This window comes from Emys orbicularis, chromosome 9 (genome assembly GCF_028017835.1).
Source record: "Emys orbicularis isolate rEmyOrb1 chromosome 9, rEmyOrb1.hap1, whole genome shotgun sequence".
Taxonomy (NCBI): Eukaryota; Metazoa; Chordata; order Testudines; family Emydidae; genus Emys; species Emys orbicularis.
The window spans coordinates 74,251,308-74,271,051 of record NC_088691.1 but is presented as its reverse complement, the minus strand read 5'-3'; the positions used below and the strand labels follow the sequence as shown (position 1 = coordinate 74,271,051).

General features: G+C 45.0%; 1 protein-coding gene across 1 annotated transcript in view; it reads left to right on the top strand.

Moving 5' to 3' along the window:
* The first annotated feature begins 2,672 nt into the window (after positions 1-2,672).
* GK5 (glycerol kinase 5) overlaps positions 2,673-19,744 on the top strand; it is a 94,727-nt gene continuing 77,655 nt past the window's right edge. Inside the window, exons 1-3 of the mRNA XM_065411152.1 lie at positions 2,673-2,813; positions 11,560-11,653; positions 13,286-13,361. Of these exons, the coding sequence (XP_065267224.1) occupies positions 2,673-2,813; positions 11,560-11,653; positions 13,286-13,361 (311 nt within the window). The remainder of the gene's footprint in view (positions 2,814-11,559; positions 11,654-13,285; positions 13,362-19,744) is intronic.

Genomic DNA, 19,744 nt, shown 5'->3' with positions numbered 1-19,744 from the left:
TCCCGGACGATTGGAAAAAGGCTAATATAGTGCCCTTCTTTTAAAAAGGGAAGAAGGAGAATCCGGGGAACTACAGACCAGTCAGCCTCAGCTCAGTCCCCGGAAAAATCACAGAGCAGGTCCTCAAGGCATCCATTTTGAAGCACTTGGAGGAGAGGAAGGTGATAAGGAACAGTCAACATGGATTCACCAAGGGCAAGTCATGCCTGACCTACCTGATTGCCTTCTATGATGAGATAACTGGCTCTGTGGATATGGGGAAAGCGGTGGACATGATATACTTTGACTTTAGCAAAGTTTTGATATGGTCTCTCACAGTATTCTTGCCAGCAAGTTAAAGAAGTATGGGCTGGATGAATGGACTATAAGGTGGATAGAAAGCTGGCTAGATCGTCTGGCTCAACGGGTAGTGATCAATGGCTCCATGTCTAGTTAGCAGCTGGTATCAAGTGGAGTGCCCCAGGTGTCGGTCCTGGGTCTGGTTTTGTTCAACATCTTAATGATCTGGATGATGGGATGGATTGCACCCTCAGCAAGTTCACGGATGACACTAAACTAGGGGGAGAAGTAGGTATGTTGGAGGGTAGGGATAAGGTCCAAAGTGATCTAGACAAATTGGAGGATTGGGCCAAAAGAAATCTGATAAGGTTAAATAAGGACAAGTGCAGGGTTCTGCACTTAGGATGGAAGAATTCCATGCACTGCTACAGGCTGGGGACCAACTCGCTAAGCGGCAGTTCTGCAGAAAAGGACCAGGGTATTACAGTGGACGAGAAGCTGAATATGAGTCAACAGTGTGCCCTTGTTACCAAGAAGGCTATGGCCTATTGGGCTGCATTAGTAGGAGCATTGCCAGCAGATCGAGGGAAGTGATTATTCCCCTCTATTCGGCACTGGTGAGGTCACATCTGGAGTATTGCATCCAGTTTTGGGCCCCCCCACTACAGAAAGGATGTGGACAAATTGGAGAGAGTCCAGCAAGGGCGACGAAAATGATTAGGGTGCTGGGGGACATGACTTATGAGAAGAGGCTGAGGGAACTGGGCTTATTTAGTCTGCAGAAGAGAAGAGCGAGGGGGCATTTGATAGCAGCATTAAACTACCTGAAGGGGGGTTCCAAAGAGGATGGAGCTAGGCTGTTCTCAGTGGTGGCAGATGACAGAACAAGGAGCAGTGGTCTCAAGTTGCAGTGGGGGAGGTCCAGGTTGGATATTAGGAAAAACTATTTCACTAGGAGGGTGGTGAAGTACTGGAAAGGGTTGCCGCGGGAGGTGGTGGAATCTCCATCTTTAGAGGTTTTTAAGGCCCGGCTTGACAAAGCCCTTGCTGGGATGATTTAGTTGGGTTTGGTTCTGCTTTGAGCAGGGAGTTAGACTAGATGACCTCCTGAGGTGTCTTCCAACCCTAATCTTCTATGATTCAGTAATGGACTAATACCATTGTCAAATTCTTTTTGTTCCTAACGTATTTTAAAATCTCCTTACCATCCTTGACTCTGGTGGCCATAGATTTCTTCTTGTGTCCCTTGACTTCCATTATCAATTTTCTACAGTTCCTACCTTCTGATTTATATATTGCTATCAATTTCTCCTTCATTTCCCTTAAATGATGCAGACAATATAAAAAGATAGTACAATTTCTGGGTTTGTGGCCAAAGTTTGGACGAAGCTGGTAGATCCAGACCTGAGTTTTTGCAGCACTATTGGGATGGAGCACATCAGTGTCCAGATTTTTAAAGTGCAATAAGAGTGACTAATCGTTTTCTATAATTTTGGGAGTTGGGGGCTAAAAACTGGGAGATTCAAGGTGCCAAATCTGGGTATTTATCAGACTGCTATTGTTAGCAGCAGCAGCAGTGTCCACACTTATTCTCTATTTGTGGGGTAAATTAGAGATTTGGGCCACACACTGACTAGATCAAGCGCTACTTGTGCCACAGTGCTAGGATCTATTACCATCTGGATTTACTGCTGTATCAGGAGCTTCCACTCCTCCTCTGATTAGGCATCAGAATTTGGGGATGGGAAGAAAAAATTGGCAGGATGTGAGTTTTTGCACCTGTGTTGTGCTGCCATGAGGCTTGGCTGGGGCGCTATAAGAGCCGAGTCGATGGGTGCTCCAGGGCTGGAAAAAATGGTAAGTGCTAAGCACCCACCGGCAGCCCCCCCTCAGCTCCTTCCCCTACCCCCACCCCCAGCCTGCCCTGATCAGCTGTTCAGAGGCGTTCAGGAGGCTGGGCGGGAAGAAATGGAGCACGGGTGAGAAGAGGCGGGGCGCAGGTGCGGCCTTGGGGAAAGGGGTGGAGCGTGGCCTGCCTAAGGCTGAACGGGGGTTCAACACACCTGGCTCATTAGTAGTCGGCCTCTCTGCTCGGGGGTTTTAGTTCATTTATGTATTAAAGTACCAGCAGTGGCTCGGCTGAGTCTTCGTTCAGGGAGCTGGGTTGGGTCCAAAACGGGCGGGATCCAGCGTTTACCATTGCCTCTAGCAGCTAGTTGTAGCTCCCCCGAACTCTGCTTAATCCCTGCCCCGTTCGTTCCTGCCCCCGGCCCCTCCCTCCTCAACCGGCCGGGCCACCCATAGGCCCGCCCATGGCGTAGGGACGCCGCGGGTCTGTGGTCAGCGGGTTCCCGCGCCGCGCCCAACCGCCACCGCCGCCGCCCTGTGGGGGGATGCCGCGCTGCAAGGAAGGGCTGGCGAGCGCTGCTGCCGCCTCCGCCTCGTATGTGGTGGGGGTCGATGTGGGCAGCACGACGGTGCGCTGCCACGTCTACGACAAGAGGGCCGCAGTCAGAGGCTCCAGCAGCAAGAAGGTGAATGAGGGAAAGTGGCGGGGGGGTAGGAGGCGGCTGCTGTGGGTAGGAGGCGGCTGCTGTGGGTAGGGAGGAAGCTCAGCTCCATCCACTAGCACATGTTATGGGGACCTTGTTCCTCTTCCCCTTCCGGGCACACTGTAACCCGCGCTCCCTCTCCCCCGGCAGCTCCTCCGAGATGGGGCTTTGCCGTCACCCCGCCCTTAGCCCCGCCGTGCATGGGCCAGTCCCCGCCCCTCCACGGACATACTCTGCCTACCCCGGGGAGTGGGGCTCGTCTTCTTGCAAGCTCTGTCTTTATAAGAGATACATGGAGTAATAGGTAGTTTAATATATGTGTTTCATATGCATATGGTTTGTTATGTGAAGTGCAAACGATAACTGGATGAGCGTTTAGAAACCAAAGGCCTGTCTGCTCTGCATGGATATAGCACAAGGGTGGCTGGCCAAACTCACTGACCCTCCAAACCATAGGTGCCGACTCTGTGGGTGCTCCCTGGAGCACCCACGGGGAAAAATTGGTGAGTGCTTAGCACCCACCGGCAGCTCCCCGCCCCGCCCCCCGCTCCAGCTCACCTCTGCCTCTGCCTCCCATGAGCGCACCGTGTACCCACTTTTTGCCCCTAGCTCCCAGCACATGAGCCGTGAAACATAGGGTTACCATATTCAAACATTTAAAAAAGAGGACACTCCACGGGGCCCCGGTCCCGCCCCCGGCCCTGCCCCCACTCCGCCCCTTCCCTGCCCCAACCCCACCCCCATTCCAACCCCTTCCCCAAAGTCCCTGCCCCAACTCTGCTCCCTCCTCTGAGCACCCCGCATTCCCCCTCCTCCCTCCTGCTCTGATCTTGGTTGGGGGTTGCTAAGTGCTTCCCTGCTCCCCACTCGCCCCGCAGCCCCTGCAGCCTCTATGCCCTTGCCTGCCCTGCTCCTCCTCACCCTGCAGCCTCTGCACCCCACTCGCCCTGCAGCCTCTGTGCCCCCTGCTCCCCACTCGCCCTGCAGCCTCTGCGCCCCCTGCCTGCCCTGCCCCTGCAGCCTCTGCGCCCCCTGCTCCCCACTCGCCCTGCAGCCTCTGTGCCCCCTGCCTGCCCTGCCCCTGCAGCCTCTACACCCCCCCGCCCCTGCAGCCTCTGTGCCCCCTGCTCCCCACTCGCCCTGCAGCCTCTGCGCCCCCCTGCCCCTGCAGCCTCTGTGCCCCCTGCTCCCCACTCGCCCTGCAGCCTCTGCACCCCCCCGCCCCTGCAGCCTCTGTGCCCCCTGCTCCCCACTCGCCCTGCAGCCTCTGTGCCCCCTGCTCCACACACACACCCCCGCCGCCTGCCCTGCTCCCCCCGCTCACCTGGCAGAGGGAGAAATGCGGGCTCCACGTGGACTCAAACACTTCCGAGCTGCTCTGTGGGGGAGGAGGGAGCGGGGGAGGGACTCTGGCTGCTAGAGGCCCTAGTGGCTGCGAGTGGCTTTCAATCAGGCCAGGCGTCCAATCAGCCGCGCCGCACTCCGCAGGAGGGGAAGTCCCGGACATTTCTACTTCATTAGAAATCCCCGCCAGATGGCCATTTAAGGCTGAAAAAGCCGGACATGTCCGGGGAAACCCGGACGGATGGTAACCCTATGAAACACAAGCACCGCAAGAAGGTGTAAAGCATTGGTTTCTAGCTCAATCTTTTTTTAGAGCTAGTGGGTGCTAAAATCAAATAAAAATTCAAGTGAGGGAGAACCAAGATGGTTCTCAGAATGAACTATTTTTCATGTCTATTAACTATCAGGGCTAGAAACAAGTGCTGTGTGTTCACTGGAGGCTGATCCATGGTCCCACTGGTTATCAAAATGCTTTTGATATTTACTCCTGGGGAAATTCTGCACAGCTGCGCATGTACAGAATTCATGTCCCCTGCAGATTTCTTTGGTTCCCCACAAAAAAATGACTTTCTGACAGGGAAGCAAAGGAAAGTCACAAGCAGTCACAGGTTCCCTCCCCAGCAGCGTGGGCACATTGTTTTGAGCGCCTGGAGCAGCCGGCAGAGAGGTAAATCACTGGATGCCCTAGCCAGTGGCTAGTACCCTGCACAGGCTCAGCTGCTAGTCCCAGTTGGGCTGCAGAGGATGGGACTTCAAGGAGCGGCTGGGGCTGGGTTAGACCCACCCCAGAAGCCTCCCCTGGCTGCAGGAAGCTCTGCACTCCCCTCCCCCTTTTAATCTCCATCACTCCTCAGTCACAGTGGGAGGGGTCACTGTACGGGGAGCTGCTCCCCTGTCTGCCCAACCCCCATGCACTCAGACCCCCCCATACCTGCCCCCCACACACCCAGAGCCCCCTGACTGAGCTGCCCTGCACCTGAAACCCCACCCCACCAAATGTCACCCCCTGCACCCAGGCCCTCCTGCCAAGCCTCACCCCCCCTTGCATCTAGATCCCCACCGAGCCTCTCCCCCCTGCATCTGGATCCCCACCACCACCCTGCACCCAGACCACCCCTTGCACTCGAACCCCCCCCGATGAGTCCCCCCTGCACCCGGACCCCCACCCCACTGAGCCCCAACCAGCTGCACCCGGACCTCCACTCTACCAATGTGCCCCAGCCACCTTCACCTGGACCCCCCCATGCAGAGTCCCATTCCCCTTGCATCGGAACCCCCCAATGCGCCCCTGTGCATCCAGTTCCTCCACTGAGCCACCCTCACCCAGATTGCCACAGACCTGGATCACCCCACACTAATTGGTGTGACGGGTTGGATCACAGAAACCCCCTTGGGAACTGCCAACTGATGTGCCAAGACTACTTCTGCCCCTGCTTTCCCTGCCAGCTCGGGACCCCAGCACCCTGTCTTGCTAAGCCAGACACGCCCGTCTGCTCCAACAAAGACCCAGGGTCTGAATTACTTGCCCCAAAGCTGCAGACTTAACTGAAAGCAGCTTACAGAAGTGTTCTTGTCTTTAACACTCAGATGCCCAACTCCCAATGGGGTCTAAACCCAAATAAATCCGTTTTACCATGTATAAAGCTTATACAGGGTAAACTCATAAATGGTCTGCCCTCTATAACACTGATAGAGAGAGATGCACAGCTGTTTGCCTCCCCTCCCCCCCAGGTATTAATACATACTCTGGGTTAATTAATAAGTAAAAAGTGATTTTATTAAATACAGAAAGTAGGATTTAAGTGGTTCCAAGTAGTAACAGACAGAACAAAGTGAATTACCAAGCAAAATAAAATAAAACATGCAAGTCTATGTCTAGTACAGTAATACAACTGAATACAGAAAATCTCACCCTTAGAGATGCTTCGATAAGTTTTTTTCACAGACTGGACACCTTCCTAGTCTGGGCACAGTCCTTTCCCCGGTACAGCCCTTGTTCAGCTCAGGTGGTAGCTAGGGGATTCCTCATGATGGCTGTCTCCCCCTTTGTTCTGTTCCACCCACTTATATATATCTTTTGCATAAGGTGGGAATCCTTTGTCCCTTTGGGTTCCCACCCCTCCTCTCAATGGAAAAGCACCAGGTTAAAAATGGATTCCAGTTCAGGTGACATGATCACATGTCACTGTAAGATTTCATGCCCATTTGCCAGCACACAGGTATACAGGAAGACTTACAGGTAAAACAGAGCCATCTGCAGTCAATTGTCCTGGTTAACGGGAGTCATTAAGATTCCAAACCACCTTTAATGGCCCACACTTTGCATAATTACAATAGGCCCTCAGAGTTATATTTCATATTTCTAGTTTCAGATACAAGAGTGGTACATTTATAAAAAAAAGGATGATCACACTCAGTTGATTATAAGCTTTGTAATGATACCTTACAAGAGACCTTTTTGTATGAAACATATTCCAGTTACATTAGCATATTTTCATAAAATCGTATAGAGTGCAACGTCACACTTGGATCCTGCCGGGCTGAGCCTGCTTGCCCCGCACCTGGATTGGGGGCCAGAGCTGGGCATGTGTGCGAGACTCTGTCCATCTCACTTGCTATCTTGGTGTGCATAGTATGGAGGGGCAGGACCCGGGGTGTTTCTGGGGCAGGCCTGGCCCTTGCAGTGTGTCAGGGTCAGGTGCAGCCTAACCACCGAGTACATGTCCCAGGGCGGGGAGAGGGCTACGCTACAGGGTGATCTCCCACCTCCATGCAGTCAGTGGCCTGTGCTCCCCACTGCCATGCTGGAGCCTCCACATTTAAAATATGCAGAATTTTGCAGAATTTTTAATTTTTTGGCGTAGAATTCCTTCCGCAGTAATTAGTTGAAGATTGAGTATAGCAAATCCTGGACTGCAAACTAGTGTAATTTTCATCTTTGATATACTCTCTGGGTAATTGTCACATCAAAATGTGAGCAGCCAGAAAATGGCTGTAGCCGTGTTAGTTCTGGAGCAAGAGTGGACAAGGGTATCCTACTATATTGTGCCAGCGAATATACTGAAATACATTAATTTTGATGATGAAAAGGTCCTTTCTTGGGAAGATGGAAGAGAGAAGTATGCACTTGTTGTAGGGAGATTATTAGGGGTTAGGAGCACTGGTTTGTGGTCTCAACTCTGAAGATTATTTTTTTAACTCATCTTGGGCAAGTTATCTAGTATCTTTCTCCCTCAGTTTAACTCTCTACATTATGGGTATAATAATGCCTACATCACAGTTGTGTTGTGAAGCTTAATGTTGGCAAAGTGCTTTGACATCCTTTAATGAAAGGTGCTACATAACTGCAAAGTAGCATAATTAAATTATACTCTGAATTAGTGGCTACTGTTTAATATTTTCTTCACAGTAGAGTTTGAGTGCAGATATGTCATGATGATGAACATGACTGGGGTGCAGTATAAGTATTTAAATGGAATATTATATTGGTCACAGGAGCGGCTCAAAATCAGCATTAGACATAAAAACTGCCTATTGTTTCCTTTGAACATTCTTATACTTTGGATGCAAGAATCTCTTAGCCTTTTATATTTTAAATTTATTCTACCAATAATATACTGATAGAATTAGTAGTAAGGTGAACTTCAAATATGTTAAGTTCCAAAGAAACAGAAGAGATAATTTTATCTGTCCTTGATTTGAAAAATGTATATTACATTAGCTTTTTTGTTAGACTGGTTAGTATTAAAATTTTGTATAGACATTGGATTTGCTATTTAATGTTCAGTTTAACTCTTGATAGAGTTTTTTGTAGTTTTCTTTAATACAAAATTGGCTAATACCCACTAAAAATAACTTTTGTTAGTCCTTAGAGAGAACTCTGCAGTACAGCTCAAGTGCTGAGCTGGTAGCTATATTCTAATGCAGTTAAAACATCTGTGACCCATCATACATGAAGTAACAGTTGGGTGGTAATTCAGTTAAACAGTTAGCATAAAAGCACTTTCATGTGTTTTGCAGTTGAAAATGGTGTGCTAAAGTTTGTTTTTAATTTTCCATGGTTATAATTCAGCAGCACTCTAGTGGGTTGTCAGTTCCTGTTTTAAGGCCACATCTATGCTACAAAAAGCCTGTTTTTTGGGGGGGGGGTTTTTGTTTTTTTAAAGCTGGTTTAAGAAAACAGTGTAGATGAGTGCACCAGTCATTATAGGTTGGTCACAACTATCTTCAAATGTTTTTTTAAAAAATATTTGAGACTACTCTTGATGGTGCTGAATGAAGAAATTTTTGAAAATGTCTGTTTTTAGTGCAGACTGGGACTGACTCACAAATAAGTTTGGTGATTTTTTTTCATCTTCATACTCAGTTATGTACATGACAGAAATGCCACAGAGGTTGGTAAAATGGGTTGTTTTTGCTTTCTAAACCCAGTACAAGATCAATACACATTGATTTATTAAGTTAGGATTGAGATACGTCAGCGAAGGTGTGTAGGCTAGTTTGGAACAGCACTCAACTCAACATGCAATGCTGAGCTCAAAACAGTGTTGTAAGTTTCTCATTTTGGAGAACAAACATTACAACAGAAAATACAGTATGGACATTTCTACAGTATGGACATTTCTCGGGGCTTGTCTACGCTGACACTTTACAGCGCTACAACTTTCTCCCTCAGGGGTTTGAAAAAACACACCCCTGAGCGCTGCAAGTTTCAGCTATGTAACCTGCCAGTATAGACAGTGCACCAGCGCTGGGAGTCATGTCCCTCGTGGAGGTGGTTCATACTTGGTGTGTGGAGACTGTAGGGACCACTTTAGAATATGGCAGGTACCATGCTTCTGAATTCAGTGATTGGGCAGTCTTTCTTTTAAGCTATACAGACCTTTAGAAAAGGTTCACAATTCAAAACTGACATAAGACTCAAGGTTTGTTACTTTCATCGTGTTGTAAGTAAAGGTTTTGGTTTGTCATTTTTATTTATTTTATGTGGCATGGGTTTTTTTCTCTTGTCAGTCTACTAAAAACAAACAAACAAACCCCACAATCTTTCTTGTTCTTAGGCCATGAACAGGGTAGATAAAAATCAGTGATTTAAAGACTTTTTAAAAATTGGATTTTTTAATTTAAATCAAATTTTTTGATAAAAATACATTTTCCTTTTAAAAAATAAACCTGTTTATATTTGAATTTTACATTGACAATCTGTTAAGGCCTAAATTTAGTATAATCTCTAGAATCATTTAAACTGAATAAAAAAAATGTTTGCTACTGAAGTTTTAAAGAAAGGCAAATCACTGAACTGTTGGAAGTCACTGGCTAAGTACCAGGAACCGGAGTTTGCTGAAGTGCTAAGTAAGTTTTTGACAGCAGTAGCTTCTGCAGATACAGAAACCGTTTTAAAATGTTATTTTTGTGCATTTTAAGTGAATTCCAATTTCTATCCAAATGAAGCTTGACACAAATCACATCGAAAAAATTAATAATCACCGGGTAAAGTAGGGGTTGCACACTTTGTAGTCTTGTGCCAAACTCATTGCATACACCAAGGGCTTCTTGCATTCCTCCGTTTCACCCCACAAGTTCTGGGTGCCAATTTTTTATCTCCCTCAAATTCAGGGACTTGTGCATCTCCTCTCACCCCGTACCATTGCAGAGGTTCTGTTTGCCTCCACTTCTCCTGTGCCAGCGGCTGTGTGCCCATATGTCCCTCATTCCCCTTTGCCCTTATACCCCCCATTTTCCCCTTCTACCCCATTTCAGGATCCTACATTCTCGCCCTACCAGGGGATCTGTGTGCGCCCCCTTCCCCCATGCCAGGGTCTGTCTGCCCCCATGCCAGGGGCTTTGTATGTGCCCCCACTCCCCTCTCGCCCCCCCCCCCCCCATGCAGGGGTTCTGTGCGGCCCCCATCCCAAGCTTCCCCACGCTTCCTCCCTCCATGGCTCAGCGTGCCCTCTTTCCCCCCATCATTATTATTTCTCTTCTTTCTATCTGGGAGATAAGTCATTCAGGCAGGAGTGCCCGTAGCAAATTTGCTGACCAGGGCAGAAATTATATTCAGTTACCCCACAGTTGTCAAGGGGGTGGGAAATAAAATGTTCCAGCGCCTCCTGGAAGTTGGTGCACAGGGCAATTGCCCTGCTTGCCACCCCCTTGGAACCAGCCTGCATTCAGACTGTCAACTTGTTAAACTCTGTTGGGAGGATGATCTGAGATGATGGGGTATTGTTATACTGGAAGGCATTAATTGGCGTCAACCAGTTCTTTGATATATAGAGGATTACAAAGGTGGTTGAAGCTGTTAGATGGGAGGATCCACACATCCACCATTCCAGTTTTCTGATTTTCCCCAAAATCAACAGGAGACCTGGATCATTCCCAGAAATGTATTTCATTTGATGTGGTGTTCAGAAGTCATCATGTTACAGACAAACAGAAATGCCATCAAGTTGAGTAGAAGGCCTCGCAAATTTGGTCATTCACCAATTTCTAACCAAAAAAAATTTTTTTTTTTTTTTAATTTAGAATCTGAATAGGTGTATGTTAAACTATATTGTTGTTTAAATAAATGTGTACTGATATACTATATCCTCCTGGTTAGCAAAAAGAAGTATGAATGTATACCAACAAATGAGAATAAACCTTTCTTTAGGAAAATAACTAAAAAGTAAAACTATCAAACAAGATTAAAATAATTGATTTTAATTATGGTTTCCTGCCTGTTGGCTTAAATCAGTCTAAAATATGGATTATTGTTGTTTGCAGGGAAAAAATAGAAGATCCAAGATAACAAAATCTAAAAGAATATACAAAGCATTTATCTACTTTTCCTAATTTTACATGGGAGTTGTAAAGTAACAACATAATTATGATAAAATAAATGAGCAGATGTTTAGAAATAAAAAATCCCTTTTAATATGTGTGGCTTTAAAAAAAATTGTTAAACTTGCAACAAATGTAAATTTTTTATTTAAGACTGTACTTAAAGACTACAATTAAGGTCCTTTTTATACCTTCCTCCTCAGTTTTCTGAGCAGAATTTCCTTCCTGCTGGAGTGCAACAAAAACTAATTCTTTCTGCTTTGAAAACATTAACACAGTCAGGACAGGATTTTCTCCTGCCTAGCAAGAAATGAGCCTACTCGTTCCACTTCAGTGAGCAGGAAGGCCAGTTAAAGCTTTGGGGATGAAGCCTTCTGTATTATGGGCTTATTAAAGGGAACATTTTAAATGTAAAGGGGTGAGATCCATCTCTAATATTCCTCCAGTGTGCCAGTGGAGTTACAGTAGGGATGTATACTGGTCCCTATTGTGTACACGGCAGGAGCCTTGACACTCATAGTATTGTTATTGTTCATAGTAATACTATACTTCTTGCAAACAGGTAGAAACACTTCATCCTCATCTTGGCTGGGTTGAACTAGATCCTGAAGTTCTGTGGACTCAGTTCATGGATGTAATAAAAGAGGCAGTACAAGGTAATCATTCATGAAACCAAAGAATAGTAGCTGATGTTAACTAAAACCATTTAATCTATGTTATTTTTGTACTTATGCAACATGTCATCTCCTGAAAACATATTAATATTGCTGAATAGGAAACTACAAAATACCTTAAGAACTGTCTAACGACCTAATCCTGTAAATCCTTATGCATCTAAATAACTTAATACATGAAAATTTTCACATTAGCATGTGTTTACAGGATTGGGGCTTATTTAGTTATTTTAATGAAGCTTTCAGTAATAACTTACCAGAGAGCAACAAAAATCTCAAATTAGTACTAATTTTGGTTCACTGTGTATAGTCCTTCAGTTTAAATGGGATTTCTTAACATATCCTTTGGGCGAAATTCAGCCTTTGGACATCTTGCATGCAAGTCCCTTTGAAATCAACCAAAGCTCCCTTCAGGGTATGTGAAGACCAAATTTAGTCCTTAAACATTTGTATAATTTCTGGAACACTAATTTTGAACTTAAAATAAAAAATCTTTGTTATTATGCAAAAGGTGTCATAACAAAATTAGTAAGTCACTCAGCAAATATGAAATTCTACAATTTAATTTTTTTTAAATGTAAAGGGACATTGTCAACTTAAAAATCATATATAGTGAACAAAGACACTTCTTACATTACTAATACCTATATTAAAATCCAGTTTGCATGTTGCTAGTCATGCTTTTTGTTCACTTTCTGTATTTTGATTTTTTTTCTCAGCATAAATAATGAAAATCAGTGAAGTCAGCTGCATGTTCAGGTTATTAAAGTTGCAGTGTTTGGGTTTAAACTCTGAGGAAAAGTTTGTTTAAAACAGCTGTTTTCACTGGAGTTTAGAAAGAAATATCTCCACAATTACCTTATTTCTAGAAGATTTTATAAAAGCATTCATTTACAAAATATAAATTTTAGACCACATTTAGTATGTTTGCTTTGAATTCTAGAAATATTCATTTAAAGAGTCCTGGCTTCTTGAGTTTGAATGATTATATGAAGTCCCTTTCAGTAGCTCAGAGATCACAAATTATTTTTTTCTTAGATTTGTGAGCTCCATGGGGCAGGGATACTTTGTCTGTATGAGTGCTTCCACAAACTAATAATATCAATAAGACCTACATTATCAGGGTGAAGCCTCTCCATTGTCCATGCAACACAAAAGTGATTTTGTTTATTTATAGGACTTTCCTGCCTTTCATCTAGCCTATGTTATGCTCCCAAAGGTATCTAGAACATCCCTATTGAAAGTCTCATTACTTCTGCCATGGGGGCACAGTAGTTGTCTTCCCCTCTTGATGCTTCCTGAATAGGCCTACAGGGATTGCCTAATAAAAATATAGGCAATGAAAGGGCCAATGTGCAGACGTTGCTTTTGTAAAATCCAGGATTATGTGTCCAACTATTTTGGAACAAATTGGTCTAGCTCTGCTGATCTGTGCTGTGTACTTGGTTATTTCAGCAGTTATGTCACTTGTTTAGCTGTCCAATGAGTAAAAATCAGTATTTATTACATTTGTTGAATAATTTCCTAACTTTCCATAAGGTGTATATTTATGTTGTGTTATAATATTAGCATAAAAGTGATTTCTCAACTTTTAAAATATATTTTTACTTTTAGCTGCAGGACTACAAATGAATCAAATTGCTGGTCTTGGCATCTCAACACAGAGAGGAACTTTCATTACATGGAACAAGTATGTACAGTGTGTGCAGGTTAAAATGAATGCACATTGCAAAAGTGTATTGGTTTGCCCTATAAATTTAAGCACTTTAGCTTTTTTTTATTTGTTCTGTAAAGAGCTTACAATCTAACTTTACATGAGCATGGAGAGTGAAGATAACCTATAGAAGAAAGGGAGGTGAGGTGAGGGAAGGACAAAAGTTACAGCAATAAAATCATGCAATTACTCAGTTTAGGCATACAGCTTGATGTTTCAGATGTTTGTGTAGTGCATATACTCTGATTCACTTTCTGTAGGCAGTGTTCCTGACTGTTACCCAGTTCTTCCAGAGAGTTAGAGCACAGAGTATGTGAAAGAACTATGGATGCATCTAGTATGTCATGAAGAGCCAAGTGAATAAGGTGTGACCTTCTTTAATTGTGGAAAACAGAACAGGAAAAATCACACTTCAGAAATTGTGTTTGGTGAGGGGGTAACTCCTAAACAAAAACAAAACAAAAAAAATATTGCTGCACAATCCAGGCATAGATATCGCTATTGGAGATGTTAGGGGTAAAAGTTGAGACACTGAGTCACAAGTGCATCCAATTTAGATTTAATCATTTCAGACAGAATGATTGTCACTTTATAAAAAAAAGAACGAGGAGTACTTGTGGCACCTTAGAGACTAACAAATTTATTTGAGCATAAGCTTTCAGAGGCATGCATCTGATGAAGTGGGCTTTAGCCCACGAAAGCTTATGCTCAAATAAATTTGTTAGTCTCTAAGGTGCCACAAGTACCCCTTGTTCTTTTTGCTGATACAGACTAACACGGCTACCACTCTGAAACCTGTCACTTTATAGTGTCTGGACATACATTTATGCCAGACAAATAACAACAGATGAGACAGAATTGGTAGATGGGCCCAAATGACCACATTTTGGGGCCCTGGGAAGTTCTTCCACCTTCCATGATAGTCCTCGCCTTCTCTGATCTTAGTCTGGTCCTTCAGTCCCATTCTTCAGTTTCTACTCCAGTGTTTCTCCAGTTTGAGACCATGTTCTTTTATACAGTTCTGCATTACAGATGACTTAATCTTTATCCAATCGGCTTTTAAGATATCAACCTTTTTGATTTTAGGTAACCCATACATTACTGTTACTAGCTTTACCCGTTACTTTGGGGTATGCTCATTTATTAGGGTTACTCTTCTGGGATAGGGGGTGTTCTGTACTTCTATCAATGTATTGCTTGTGTCATTTGTGTTCTCATACGGAGCTCTACTTCTCCCTGCTGCAAGTTCCCTCCCAGTGGAGCTATCCTGCAGGACCTAAGTTCCCCAGGGCTGGGTTCTTCCAGCCCCAGAATCAGACGCACGCACTCACACACACAGAGCGTGTCTGAGAGGACTGGGTTAATCAGCACTCTCAAGCTGACCCCTTATATGTCCCTGGACTCAGTAGGCTGGGTTAAGCAGCACTTCCAAGCTGTCACCCTCATATGTCCCAGGTTCAGTACGTCTCTATTCCCACTTTCACGTTACAATGGTTATAGTAGTAACCCACTTGATGAGCAAACCCCACAGGATTTTTGGGCGCAGCAGGGATCTTTTAGCTTAGGTTCGAGGAGCGTTGCTGCAGAGCGAATGAGGAAACCAAAAAACCCCATGAAGGCGGGCGGGCCGGGGGAGAGAAGCAACCAGCTTAATCATGAAAGTTATTTATTGCCAGGTAATAAACATAGGGGAGCCAAACAAACAAAACAGTTATAATATTAAATCTAACTTAAATTTGATTATAAAAGTCAGGTTTACAAAACTATAACTGATCACACAAGTCAGGGTCAGAAGGCTATACCTAGAGAGAGAGAATGAGCTGGGTTCTCACCACTCCATGAAGCTTGAATCGATCGGGGGTCCCAGGTAGTGGTGGTAGCTGAGGGTCCGGAGTGCTGGAGACAAGCAGAGCCCCCAGCATGATCAGTCAGGAGAAGATGAAGTCCCAGTGGAACTGATGTAGATTTTGGATCCAGGCATCAGAACACTTACTTGAGCATGGGTAGGAGTTTTTGTAGAGAAACAACAGTGGTTCAAGGGAGAACACTAGATTTGTTTATGTGTAAACAAGGAAGTATACCAAAGTTGTTTTGTTCAGACCATGGGAGCTATCATTCCTGACTTTGGGTGGTGTTCCTTGGAGGGAGCTCACAATGCAGTTAGGAAGCTTCACTATTTTGAATACCAATAAAGGATTTATTACTAGAATTGGTCTGATAACTACTGAGCTGGGTGTGTGCTGGTGTGGGTTCATTAACATCTGGAGCAGAGATCCCCCATCATGCAGTGCTTCCCACACAGTTCTTACACACACATGCTTTACCAACATAGATTAAAACAGACCCCTTTTCCTGGATAACATCTAAGGAACAGTGAGACTTATTCCCAGGTTGTGGGAAGAAGCATTCATCATGTTCCTCCAATGCTTGGTCTTCACAGATATAGGCCAAAACTTCTTTTCTCCTACACCCCTTTACATTTACTGTGTTCCACACATTATCTTTCTGCCAGGCCCAAGTGTTAGGATCTCTGGAGTACATTACTGAGTTATCATTAATCTGTAGTCCCAGTGGGACTACTAGGTGGATTACTCTAATTTCTTTGCCTGCCACAGTTATTAGGAATAACTGCAAGCTTTGCTGATGGTGATTGTACGAAGCATTAACTAGTCTCCACCAGGGCCGGAGGACTAATTCTTCCTCCGTTACATGGGGCTGAATCAAGTTGATTGCCTCCATGGGAATTTGTCCTGCTATGGCTTGCCGAATCATTCCCATGATTATGTTCTGGGTGAGAGCCTGAGCTTGCTCACACGCTGAGACATTATTCTGGAGGGACTGTACATCAGACATTAACTCTTCATCTTTTTCTATGAGTCTTTCTCACCCAAGAAATACCTTGCTTATTAACTGCTGTTCCTCACTTAACTGTTTCAAAGATACTGTTAATGGGGTTCCCATCTTTCCTCTATTTTTGGTGGCATATGATAGTTCATTAGCCAGAACTTTTATGTTTGCGGCATCAACTAAAGAGATTCCTGTTCCTACAGGTGCAATCCAATCACTTAATTCCCTTTTTACTCTATTTACATGGTGAGCCCCATGCCACATTCTTACCCATTCATCCCAACCCTTATGGCTAGTTCCAATCAAGGGAGTGCATACAGGTGTTATGTGAGAGATATTCATGCCTTTTAACTGGATTTGAACTTCCTTCAGAGAAGTCTGAGGTTGAAGAACCAAATGTTTTTGTTGATCCAATTTTAACACATGGGGTCCTGAAATTGGGGCTCTTAAATGTGGAGGGGAGTGAGGTTTGTAATCAGAGGGTCAAAATTTAAAGCTGTTTTTTGTTGTTGGCCCAATTCCATTCTGTACAATCCAGGCTCATGGAATCCCTCCGAAATGGCAATGTGCCCATAGAATTTAAACCAAATTGTTGGCACGAGCTTGTCACAACGTGTGCCCTTTAATGGAACTACCCAGTCTGAGGGACCTTGCTGAATTAAGTCATGTCCAGCTAAAGTCCAGTTCAGCGGTTCCCAGTTTACGAGGAACCATGTGATATTCTTGCCTGCTGGCATGATCAGAGATAGCTGCAGTTCATCTCCGGGTAACGGAGGTGTCTGGGTTCCGACGACAATGATGACACGTAGGGGAATGGTTGCTCCCAAACAGCGAAGGAAACCATCCTGCACCTTCCACCACCCGGGAGGCTATCATTGCTTGCGTTTGATGGTGTACGTCCCTTTCGAGACCACAACGGCTTACAGAAGAATGGAACAGAGTCTGGTGTGGTCTTAGTTTCATAACAAAACTTGAGTGACTCTCCGGTGGCACTCTGCGTGCAATTGGCAACGCTTTCCCAGGGGCAACCCGAGGAGTTGCCGGCAGCGTAGAACTGGTAGCGATGCTGCAGGGCCAGGGGGTTGCTTCCGTTGCCATAGAGTCCATGCATGTGGCACAGCAATTTTACTTCCTGGGCTCCAGCTGGCAAGCACCTCCAGAGGTTCAGAGGGATCACAGGTTCAGCATAGAGCCTGGACAGCATCAGACTCCAGACACTTATGAACAGCAGAGTGCTGGTGCAACGGTGGGATGTCATGGCTCATGTTTGGGACCTGTGAGGGGGCAGAGAAGAGAGAACAAACTCCCACACTCCCCCCGTATATACTGGGAGAGTCTGGGACCAATATTGCAGGGTGAACATGAAGCAGTGACCTACATGAGGGTGGCCATAATAAGTCGAGGGCTTCTCTGGCCTTTTCCTGCCTCAACATCGGGGTAGGCACTGACAAGCCCACCCAACACGTATTTTCCAACAGCCCCAAGCCGTTCCTCCTTGCTAACCAACAAGGGTGGCTGGCAGGATGGAGAAGACAGTTATGCTATTCCTTATGGGTTAGGTGGTTTACCCTTTCACTCTTCGAGCTGTGAGGAATGAAACCATTTCTGCCAGGGTTTCCCATTTTTTCCATTCAGGATTTCTACCTGATAAACACTGGGGCTGGCTCGATTCACAATAAAGCAGGGGCCATCCCATGTGTGTGTTAAAGAGTGCTCCTTTACTGAAAACTTTCTGTACGTTACTGGTTGGCCTAATTGTTACCTGCACAATTCTCTGTTATTTACACACTCTAGGGGCACCCACCTTTACCCAGTTCCTAGGGCTCAAGGCATAACCCTCTTAATTTAGGCACCTCCACCCTTTCCCAGTTCATAGGGCTCCAGGCGAAAGGCACCTAACTTTACTCTTCCGTGGGCTCCGGGATCTACTTCTCCATGGGCTCCGGGCAAAAACCCTTTCCCTGTGGACTCAGAGAAAACACACTTTCCCTGTTTGTAAGGCTCCAGGCGAAAGGCACCTAACTTTACTCCTCCGTGGGCTTTGGGATCTACTCCTCTGTGGGCTCTGAGCAAACACCCTTTCTCTGTGGACTCAGGGCTTAATCTTTTGCGGGTTAGTTTGACATCTGTAGTATGCAAGGTCTTGGAAAAAAATTTGAAGGAGAAAGTAGTTAAGGATATTGAGGTCAATGGTAATTGGGACAAAATAAAACATGGTTTTACAAAAGGTAGATCATGCCAAACCAACCTGATCTCCTTCTTTGAGAAGGTAACTTTTTTTAGACAAAGGAAACGCAGTGGATCTAATTTACCTCGATTTCAGTAAGGCATTTGATACGGTTCCACGTGGGGAATTATTAGCTAAATTGGAAAAGATGGGGATCAATATGAAAATTGAAAGGTGGATAAGGAACTGGTTAAAGGGGAGACTACAACGGTGAACTGTCAGGCTGGAAGGAGGTTACTAGTGGACTTCCTCAGGGATCGGTTTTGGGACCAATCTTATTTAATCTTTTTATTACTGACCTTGGCACAAAAAGTGGGAATGTGCTAATAAAGTTTGCGGATGACACAAAGCTGGGAGGTATTGCCAATACAGAGAGGGACCGGGATATCCTACAGGAAGATCTGGATGACCTTGTAAACTGTAGTAATGGTAATAGGATGAAATATAATAGTGAAAAGTGCAAGGTCATGCATTTAGGGATTAATAACAAGAATTTTTGTTATAAACTGGGAACGCATCACTTGGAAGTAACAGAGAAGGAGAAGGACCTAGGAGTATTGGTTGATCACCGGATGACTATGAGCCGCTAATGTGATATGGCTGTGAAAAAAGCTAATGCGGTCTTGGGATGCATCAGGCGAGGTATTTCCAGTAGAGATAAGGAGGTGTTAGTACTGTTATACAAGGCACTGGTGAGACCTCATCTGGAATATTGTGTGCAGTTCTGGTCTCCCGTGTTTAAGAAGGATGAATTCAAACTGGAACAGGTACAGAGAAGGGCTACTAGGATGATCCGAGAAATGGAAAACCTGTCTTATGCAGGAGACTCAAAGAGCTTGGCTTGTTTAGCCTAACCAAAAGAAGGCTGAGGGGAGATATGATTGCTATCTATAAATATATCAGAGGGATAAATACCAGGGAGGGAGAGGAATTATTTAAGCTCAGTACCAATGTGGACACAAGAACAAATGGATATAAACTGGCCATCAGGAAGTTTAGACTTGAAATTAGACGAAGGTTTCTAACCATCAGAGGAGTGAAGTTCTGGAATAGCCTTCCAAGGAGAGCAGTGGAGGCAAAAGACATATCTGGCTTCAAGACTAAGCTTGATAAGTTTATGGAAGGAATGGTATGATGAGATAGCCTAATTTTGGCAATTAATTGATCTTTGACTATTAGCAGTAGATATGCCCAATGGCCTGTGATGGGACATTAGATAGGGTGGGATCTGAGTTACTACAGAGAATTCTTTCTTGGGTGTCTGGCTGGTGAGTCTTGCCCACAT